Below are 10,296 nucleotides of genomic sequence, written 5' to 3' on the forward strand. Positions count from 1 at the left end.
TTAGGATAAGGAATGGGGCTAGGCAATAATTTTTTATGCTTGGGGTTAGGGGGAGGGGCTAGGAAATGCACCATGTCAATGAGATGTCCCCACAATGATACAAAGACAAGTGTGTGTGTGTACACACAAGATGACAATGTGTCCACTAGTGATTTATCACTTCCTTTTATTTAAAAAAAATGGATGCTGTTCTTGTACTTTGGTCCTGTCAACTTATTTTGAACTGTGATGACATCATCAGTGCTATGACATCATCGCCCGTCCCCAGTGTTTGGTTAGCGCGTCAGGCCCGCTTCATGCCGCGCGCCATCAGGCAAGCGAACACGGTCATCACCATCTTGGGTTTCACCTCCACCAAGTCCTCGGGCAGCGCGTACACGCGGGCGCCGATCTTCCTCGCCGTGGAGATGGCGTACCTGACAATCATCATCATCATCATCACGGGTGATCACATGACATATATATTTTTTCTTTCTTTTTTTTAAAGAGCCTGGTTTCTATTGGCCGTTCAGAACTGAAAACAGGATGTGATTCAAGTTACAAGACCCGGAGCTCCTTTTTTCAAGACTGAAAGTGTTTCCATGTTCTTTTTCAAATGGAATTTCAAAAGGTTTCTGGAACTTTTTAAGTTACCGTAACTTTTAATCACTACAAGTACCAAGAGCTAAAAGAACCTGGAACTTTAGATGGAAAAATTATCCTTCATTTATCTATGGAGGACCAAAACTGCCAAAATTCAAAATAAATTACCAAATAAATAAAATTATAATTAAATTTTTAAAAAAAAGTATATGAGCAAAGTGAGCGGGTCGGCGAACAAGGAAGTCTCGCCGACTCAACCATTGAAAGGCAGTTTGCAACGGGGGTGCCCAACCCAAGACACACTTAGGACCGCCCCCTCATTTGAATAATATTTCGTCCTGACAGAGCGTCTGCAGCATGAAATGAAATGTGACAGCAGAGCGTTTTTATTTATTGATTAATATTTAATTCTATTTATATATTTATTTTTGTATTTTCAAATTTTTTAATATTTCTTTTTACGTTATATATATATATATATATATATATATATATATATATATATATATATATATATATATATATATATATATATATATATATATATATATATATATATATATATATATATATATATATATATATATATATATATATAAAAATTCCATTTATATTTATTTTTTGTATTTTATTTTTGATTTATATTTTTTATAGCCGTCTTTATTTTCACTTTTATTTTTTTATTTATTTAGTATTTTTAATTTTGGCAGTTTTGGTCCTCCATATTTATCCACCTTTTTTTTTTTTACCTTTTCCACAAAAAACAGTAAAGTGTCTGAACTAAGTCCAAAGAACTTTCCCACATCTAATCCAGATCAGATCCGGTTGCAATCTAAACACGTCCTTACTTGGCGTTGTTGAGTTTCTCCTCTTCGGTCAGGTCTTCGGTCTTGAGCAGGTTGTACCGGACAGATCCGGGCTGGATGGCGTCAATCAGATCCAGAACCGGCATGCTGGTGCTGATGGAGCCGTCCTACGCAAACCCAAGTCAAACTGACTCTTACAACTAACCTGGAACCAACACTTAAGTGCAATATTTGTGCACAGAAATGCAATAGTTATTTACAAAAAGTATAAAAGGTCTCATTTCCCCCACAAAATAGCATATATTATCACATATGATCGCAATATGGATTTATATAATTGGAAAGAGCTACTTTCCCATGTAGCCATTAAAACACTCTATTTACAAACAGTCTACATTAGGCTATGCAAATATTTTTTTTTTCACTAAAAAGCATTGTTTGCCCATATAGTGTAATTTCTCATGTAACACATACATTTTGCCATTACAGCACATTATTTGTTTACAAAAAGTCCAGACGAGGTTATGTTGCCACTAAAATCTTATTTGGTTAGCAAAAGGCAGAATTGAGCTCAAAAGGTAGAATTTACCATATATGATAAATATTTTGCCATGAAAACAGTAATTGTTTACAAAAAGTGTACATTACTTGGCTTGCAAATATTTTTGTCACTAAAACTGTCGGCTGAGGAAAAAGGCTATTTTTGCCCATAAAATTGAGCTCAAAACGGCAATTTCTCACATGTGACATACATAAAACGTTTTTTAAAGCACAATATTTACAAAAACGTATATAAGTTAGGCAAATATTTCTTGCCACTTTAACACTATTTGATGACGAAAAGACTATTTTTCATTCATAAAAAAATCATAAAATTGAGCTAAAAGCTACATTTCTCATGTGACATTAAAACACAATATTTGTTTACAAAAATGACATTTATATTTAGCCATTACAATACGATTTGTTTACAAAAAGTCTACCTTAAAACTGGAGATGGACGAGGTTTTCCCGGCTTGTGCGAGCATCTGATTGGTCCAGGACACGATGGTGTCGTCGTTGACTTTTTGCCCGTCTCCGAGCTCCTCAAGGATGTTCAGCGTGTACCTGAATGATGGCAAAAAGTCAATGCGGTGCAAAAAACGCACCCACGGGGGGGTGGGCTTGGTGGGGGGGTCACTACCTCCTCATGAGCTGCCAGAGCAGCGCCAGGGTGAGGGTTCGATTCCCGGCGTGCAGGTCCTGGCCGGCGATGCCCACCAGGGAGAATTTGGCCTCCTTCTTGCCCAGCTCCACCGCGTAGTTGCAGTTCTCAAGCTGTAGGGGGCAGCGACAGGCCACTCATTCATTGGCTGTTTTGTGGTGACAGGTTACTTAGTTGGTTAGTAGTCACCTTCTTCATGTTGCTGCCCAGTTTGGGGTAAGGAGGCTTGTTGACTCGCTCCCAGTCCACAGGAACTTTAATCTTCTCGTACAGCTGGAAGATGACCAGGGCGTCGTCCATGTCACTAAAACATACAAACAAGGGGTAGGGTTTGAAGGAGGGCCTAACCGATTAATCGGATGAAATTGGTCCTTTTAAAATCGGCTAAAATCTGCAAAAAAATATTCGTAGAATTTTTTTTTTTACATTAACATTAGACACAAACAAATTATTTTAGTCTTTTTTTTTTTTAAAGACGATTATTATTATTATTATTTTATTCTGCCAAATACTGGAACCTGTCTAAAAAAAATCCATATTGGTCGTGCCCTTGTTTCAAGGCAAGGTTAAGGTCTCAAACATTGGCTTTCAATTTAAGGATTTATGACACAGTTGAGGGTTTTATGTTAGGGTTTTGAGCCAGAATGAGGGTTTTCAAAGTAGGGTTAGGGTTTCAAATGAAGGTTTGGTGGATACTTAATGAGGTCATCTTACGCGTAGAGATGATTGACACGAGGCTGGACACCCAAAGAATTAATCCAGTTCCTGAAGGTCCGCTCTTCTCTGGTTTCTCCTAAAGATGACAAACAGCGTCAAGGTCTGGACCGAAGTCATTTAGGTCTTCGGGGTCCTCACCTTCGATGGCGCTCCAGTCTATGTCCTGGTTCTCGGGTTTCTTGAGGGCGGGGTATTTATTGAACAGGTTGGCCACAAAGGCCAGGTTGAGTTTGGGGTTCCCGCGGACCACGTCGGTCGCCGTGACGAACTGACGACATCCCAGGTTGTCTGCCTGGTCCAGCATCAGCTCCGCACGCCGTACCTCGTCTTTCTCCTAAAACACACGCGGAGGGGTAGGGTTTGAAGCCATGGCGAGGGTTTGAAGATTCTGTTAGGATCTGAAAGTTGGGTTGGACGATGAGGTCAGGGGTTCAAAGTAGGGTTTGAAGAATTGCTTAAGGTTTTTAAAGTAGGGTTTCAAGACTGGATTAGGTTTTCATGGTAGGGTTGAAAACTAACGCTGAGGTTTTGAAGTAAGGTTTCAAAACTGAGTTAGGTTTTCAAAGTAGGGTTTGAAGACTAACTTTGAATTCTGAGTAAGGTTTCAAGACTGGGTTAGGTTTTCATTTTAGGGTTTGAAGACTGAGTTAAGGTTTCATAGTAGGGTTTAAAACTAAGACGAAGGTTTCAAAGTAATGTTTCGAAACCAAGTTAGGTTTTCAAAGTAGGGTTTGAACACTAGGTAAGAATTCTAAAGAAGACTGGGTTAGGGTTCCCAAGTAGGGTTTCATACCTGTGTTCGGTTTTTAAAGAACAGTTTGAGGACTGGATTTTGGTTTAAAAGTAGGTTTTCAAGACTGGTTAGAGTTCCATGGTCGTGTTTGAAACCAACGTTAGGTTTTCCAGGTCGGGTTTGAAGGCTGGCTTAATGTTTCTTTCAATTAAGGGTTTGTAGATCGGTTTGCAGTTTAAAAGTAGGATTTCACGATTGGTTTAGGATTTCAAAGTCGGGTTTAGAACCTGGTTTGGGGTTTCATGGTAGGGTTTGAAACTTGGGTTAGCGTTTTAAAGTAAGGTTTTAAGACTGTTGCGAGACTAAGTTAGGGTTTGAAAGTTAGCATGTCAAAGTTGGTGTTCATGACAGTGACGGGGTATCAAACTCGAGTTCGGGTTTCAAGTCAGAATTAGGGTTTTGAATGAGGCTTCAAAACAGGGTTAGTGGGGCTTAAAGCCAAGATTAAGGTTCGGGTAAGGTCCCAAGACAGATTTAGTCTTTGACGAAATCTCACTCTAAGTCCTGCCATGTCGATGGTGATCGGCGGGATTCCTTTGTTGTCCCTTTTGGGCGCGACCTGATCCAGGAGGTTGAAGTACGCCCGCGAGTCCTGCACGCGACAAATGACATCATCATCGTCGGCCAATCGTGCAGCAGCATGCGTCCGCCTGGCCGTCCGCCAGTCGTCCCGTGTCGTACCTTGATATCTGAGCTGAAGTTGTTGATTTTGGGCGCTTTGGCCTTGTCCAGGTGATAGTTGGCCCAGCGCAGCAGCAGCTCCTCCGGCGACAGCTTCATCAAGTCCTCCAGACTCTCGCCGTCTCTCAGCAGAGCAATCAAAGCTACCGGCAAAAAAACAAAAAGATCAACGCAATCGGTCCTTGGTCATCATGCTATATAGGCTAACAACGACGCTAGCTAGGCTAAACAAACGCTAACCCACCTTCGTTCCTGCTGAGCTCGATGTCGGCGAACAGTCCGATCTTGATGATCTGCCAGAGCAGACCGAGGACCAGGTGCTGCCGGCCCTCTTTCAGGTCCTCGGCGCCGATGTTGACCACGTGGCAGCCGATGGCCGAGGCCGAGTTGAGGGCCAGGTTGAGGTTCTCCTGGATGGTGAAGGGGGTCAGCTTCTTCTTGTTGATGGTCCGCTCGTCTATGGTGTCGTCCACAGACAGGTTGATCATCTTACTGACGGCAAGACAGGGTTTCGGATTAGGACTTCAGGGCATGGCTAGGGTTGCGAATGAGGGGTTCGAGACAATTTAAGGCTAGGTTAGGATGTCAAACAAGGGTTAAAATGGGAAGTCAACCCCCCCCCCCCCCCAAATTATTTTGGTTAATATGGCGTTAGTTGAATATGAGTTAAGCAGCAAAATCCAGCAGTTTTTACCAATACCAGACGGCGGCCATTTTGTCACTTGCTGTCAAGTGAAAATGACATCACAGTTGCTCAGGTGTCAGGTGACAACCAATCACAGCTCAGCTTCAGAAAACAAGTGAGCTGTGATTGGTCGCTGCCTGAGCCCTGAGCAACTGTGATGTCATCTTCAGGTGACAGCAAGTGACAAAATGGCCGCCTTCTGATATTGGTAAAAACTGATGGATTTTGCTGCATAACTCATATTCCACAAATGTATTATTAATCAGAATGTCATGTTTAGACTAGTGATGTCACATATAACATATTATTGTCAATAAATGTTTAAGGTTGACTTCCCTTTTAAGTAGCAAAATCCTGCAGTTTTTATCGATATCAGAAGGCGGCCATTTTGACATTTGCTGTTAGTTACTCAGGTCTCAGGTAACAACCAATCACAGCTCAGCTTCAGAAAACAAATGAGCTGTGATTGGTCGCTGCCTGAACCCTGACCAACTGTGACGTGAGTCGACAACAAGTGACAAAATGGCCGCCCCCTGAGATGGATTTTGCTGCATAACTCATATTCCACAAATATAATCTTAATCAGAATGCCACGTTTAGACTACTGAGGTCACGTATAACATTATTGTCAAGGAATGTTTCAATTTTCAAGACAGTGTTTTTGGACTTTTAAACGTAGGGTTTCAAGTTTGGGTTAAAGGTTTTGTCCGAACTTTCTTAAAGTACCAGAGAATAATTCCATCTCCCACGGCCGTGAAGAGCTCATCGGTATCCGGATCGGCAGGCAGGACGTGTTTGCAGTCCGGGTCATTCTTCAGAGCCGTGTTGATCCACTTCACAAAGGCCACCTTCTCCTCCTCTGTGGACACAAACGACAACGTCAAAAATGGACCGCACATTTCTCAGTCTTTTTGCCCACCAAAGACTTCAGTCCATTAGGACTTCGAAGTTCCGTCACTTCACCAGCCCCCAATCAAGTCCCTGACACTTTCATTTCCATTGATGTCACCTCCAAAGACTTTTAAGGCCTCGAGGATTTTAGCCCCTTCCTCCTCATCGTTTAGTTTTCGTAACGACGCTGTTCCTACCCGAGTACGAGTGCTGCGTTCCGGCCTGCTCCGAGGTTCCGGCCACGTTTCGGATCCCCTCTTTCTTGTTGATGGCCTTCCGGAAGGTCTTCCCGACCTCGGTGCTCTTCAGGCCGTGAACTATCTGAGGAAGAAGTCCAAAAAATGTGGCGGCGGACCACCGAGGGCGTGTTGATGATTTGAACGCACTGACCTGCGTGAAGTCCTTGAAGGTGAGCTGCTCGCTGGTCTTGGTCAGCTCCTCGACTATCTCTCGGACCCTGAAGCCCGGCAGGGCCAGGTTGGCGGCCCGAAAGAGCTCGTTGAGTTCTCTTTTGCTAATGAAGCCGTTGCCGTCGATGTCTGCCGAGGAGACCGAAGAGGGAGTCAGGGCGGACGGAGGGCGGGGAGCGAAAAAGGGTGCGTTCTCACCGATCTTGGCGAAGGCCTCTTTCAGGTCCTGCAGCTCCTCGGGGGAGATGCTTGCCGTGGCGTCCATGGCGGAGTTCTGGAAGAGAAATGTCAAATGGAGAAAAAAAGGTGAAATGAAAGCACGGTCGGCGAGAGGAAGAGGAAGTGTGGACACTCGTGACTTGATACTGTGATGCAAAACGCTTCTCCTCGCTTCTGTTGACTTCCTGCTTCACATGCCGCACTTCCTGTTTGCCATTCAAGAGTTTCTGACACCATAAAATGCAGTTTGATCCAAACGATAATCATAATCCGAATTAAGAATTCACCGTAGTATCTGCAACTTCAACAAGGTATGCGTGACTTTTCCCTATATGGCCTGGTGAGTGCCGTGGGTGCCGTAGCATTATTTTATTTAGGTTTGGATTGCTTATTTGAAAGGAGGCGCGCCATCTCGGATGATCTCATGATCGCAATCCAGCCAGTGTTTGCGCGAACCCAACATGGCTGCCAACACCCCCCCCCCCACATTGTCAAACCGCAAACTTCCTTTCCTGCTCTGACTTCTTCTTCCTTTTGATAAATAAAGACGTCCACAGATTTGAACGCTTTATGTTTGGCAGGATATGGCACAGTGGAAAAAATACGAGTCGTGCATTTTATTGTTGTGCACCAATTTATAAATTAAAACAATCTCTACAAATCAGAAAATGTGAAAATCACAAATTAGGGTTCCAAGTCAGGGTTAGGGTTTCAAACCAACATTTAAATTTCACTTTTAGTAAGGGTTGGGGTTTTGAAATTAGGGTCAGGGTCTCAAATTAGGATTGTGGTTTCAAACGAGGTCAGGGGTTTACACAGGATAAGGGTTTCGATTTAGAGCTGCAGACAAGGGTTATGGTTTTAAATGAGGATTTTTAACAAAGGCTAGGATTTCAAGCCATGATGAACGGTTTCAACGATCTGGTTTGAAGCCAAGGTTTTAAAGTAAGGTTTCAAAAAAATGAGTTGAGATTTCAAGTCAGGGTTCAGGCTTCAAAATGCTTCTGTTTGAAGCATTTTGCATTTTTTTGCATTTAAAATTAGGGTTTCATATGAGGATTAAGGTTTCAAGGCAGAGCTAAGATTTCAAGGCAAGATTGCGGTTTTAAAAAGGAGTAAGGGTCTCAAAATAAGGTTTCAAGTCACGGATAGGGTCTCAAACAGAGTTAGGACTAAAAATCAGAATCGGAATGACAGTGTCGAGCAAGCGTCTTAAAGAAGGATTAGGGCTTCAAATTAGCGTCTCAAGTCAAGGCAAGGCTTTTGCAGACAATGGTTCTGCCTCTCCAAATCGGGTTTTGAATGTTCCTCACCTGAGCGTGGAGGCGAGCGGGAGGCTGTCGGCGCGGAGCTGAAGATGGCGACGATAGCGAGCGTTCTGCTGCGCGCTCAAGTCTGAGCGAGCGATCATCTAGTCAAGAGGCAGGAGGAAGGAAGTGACTCAAAAGTGCCTCAGAGGACACACTTTTTGTCTTTATAAGGCAATGACAGACAGACGGACTGACTGACAGGCAAGGTGACAGCGCCGGCAGTTCGGCAAAGCGCACACATGAGCGATGAGTGGCAGGAAAAGAAACGTACTGAAGTGCCACTAAATGACTCAAATGTTGTCATCGTTCAACTTATTTTTTTTAGATGTGCAAGGTCGAGTTTTAAGGTTTAAGTTTTTCAATTCGGGTTCATGAGTGTAGGAATAAGGTTTTAAACCATGGAAAGGATGAACATTTTTTTCCCCCTCATTATTTATTCAAGGTTGACTTTGCATGTATCTTAACAATAAATTCCACCAAACAAGTGTGGCGTAAAACATAAATCAGTAAATCAAAAATCAGAATACAAAAATAATGCAAACAATTCTGTGCCTTTATCACTTCAACTTTTTCAACAATGACATGGAAACACGTCGACAGCGCTTCTTAATTGGTCAGCCACAAGACAGCATTAGGGTTTCATGTTAGGGTTTCAATCCCAGTTTAGGGATTAAAATAACAGTTAGGGCTTCAAGGTTGGGTTTTAAAGGTTCGGTTAGGTTTTCGTGTCAGGATTAGCATTTCAATTTATGGCTCAGAGTTAAGGTTATGGTTTAAAACATGAGTTATGGTTTCAAAATAGGGTCACAAAACAAGCTAACGTTTTAAAGTTAGGGTTTCAAGCCCAGGTTAGGATTTCAAACAAGAATTCAAATTTTAAATTAGGGTTTGAAGTCAGGTTGGAGGTCTTTTCACATTGTACTTAGCAACGCAAAGCTTGCCGTCGACACTCATTGTGTATGCACTGAGGGGGCGGGACCGATGCCACACCTCAAATTGTTTAGAAAAATTATTCGAGCGTGGCATTGCTGTGACGTCAGAACACGCCCCCCAATCGGCGGGCCTGCCGGAGTGACTGCAGAGTGCTATTCAGGATGACTTTTACAGTAAACTACACTCTCCCCCATTTTTTAGCATTAGCATCAGAGCTAGCTTTGCCTTTCAGAGTTGCTGCGGCTAGATCAATTTAAGAATTCTGATTATTGATTAGTTTTGCTTCTCGAGCACCTCGGGTGCGGCCGTTACGGCGGCGAAAGGCTTTCAAGACAGCTTACACTCACTGGGAAGCAGCGCAGCAGTTTCGCTTGCGTCTACACTGGAGATCAACAGTCGCCTGACGAGATGGCGCTCACCGATGACGTCACGCAACGACATCATCCCATTGCAATTCTGTCACAGAGGCGCCAGAGTCACATGATGCAGTGATGTCATCTACAAAAAGTGGAAAGAAGTTGGGTCCCAAACTCGAGTTCTGGTTTCAAATTAGGATTTCTAAGCCAGGGTTGGGATCTCAAATTAGGGTTTTCAAGTAAGCGTCAGGGTTAAGGTTTTAAATTTGGGTTTCAACCCCGGGTCTGGACTCAAATCAGGGTTTGAAACAAGGGTTAGGGTTTAAAATTTATATTGTTAGGACAGAGTTATGGCAAACCAGGGTTAGCGTCTCAAATTATGGTTTCAAATCAGGGTTAGGATTTCAAATCCGGGTTTGAAATTAGTTTCAAGTCACGATTCCAAAGCCAGGGTTATGCTTTTGGAACAAAGTTTCAAACCTTCCGCAACAACGCTCACTGATGACATCACAGACCGCGACATCAGCTGTCCCAGAGCCTTGTCGCATGGCGTGATAACACGATATCATCCGCAAGCCTTTCAAATCGTCACCAAGTTTAAACTTCTAATCAAGCGATTTTTTTTTGTGGTGAAGGTGGGGGGGGGGGGGGACATGTCTGAAGACTATGATCGGCAGCTGGCCGACCTGGACAGGAGCTACCGGGAACT

At 43.1% G+C, this 10,296-nt stretch overlaps 1 protein-coding gene across 1 annotated transcript; it reads right to left on the bottom strand.

The window, feature by feature from the left end:
* Positions 1-146: 146 nt before the first annotated feature.
* Positions 147-10,289, bottom strand: lcp1 (lymphocyte cytosolic protein 1 (L-plastin)). The gene is given in 17 exon segments (XM_086090876.1): positions 147-416; positions 1,431-1,555; positions 2,372-2,495; positions 2,572-2,705; positions 2,782-2,896; positions 3,307-3,385; positions 3,448-3,643; positions 4,599-4,697; positions 4,700-4,926; positions 5,028-5,275; positions 6,195-6,327; positions 6,557-6,680; positions 6,750-6,898; positions 6,968-7,043; positions 8,302-8,399; positions 9,579-9,687; positions 10,274-10,289. Coding segments are annotated over 16 exon segments (2,157 nt in total). The 5' UTR covers positions 9,676-9,687; positions 10,274-10,289; the 3' UTR covers positions 147-283.
* Between the last annotated feature and the right edge of the window lie 7 nt (positions 10,290-10,296).

Source organism: Leptonotus elevatus, chromosome 12 (assembly GCF_054856555.1).
Source record: "Leptonotus elevatus isolate MCC_2025b chromosome 12, RoL_Lele_1.0, whole genome shotgun sequence".
In the NCBI taxonomy this organism is placed as follows: domain Eukaryota; kingdom Metazoa; phylum Chordata; class Actinopteri; order Syngnathiformes; family Syngnathidae; genus Leptonotus; species Leptonotus elevatus.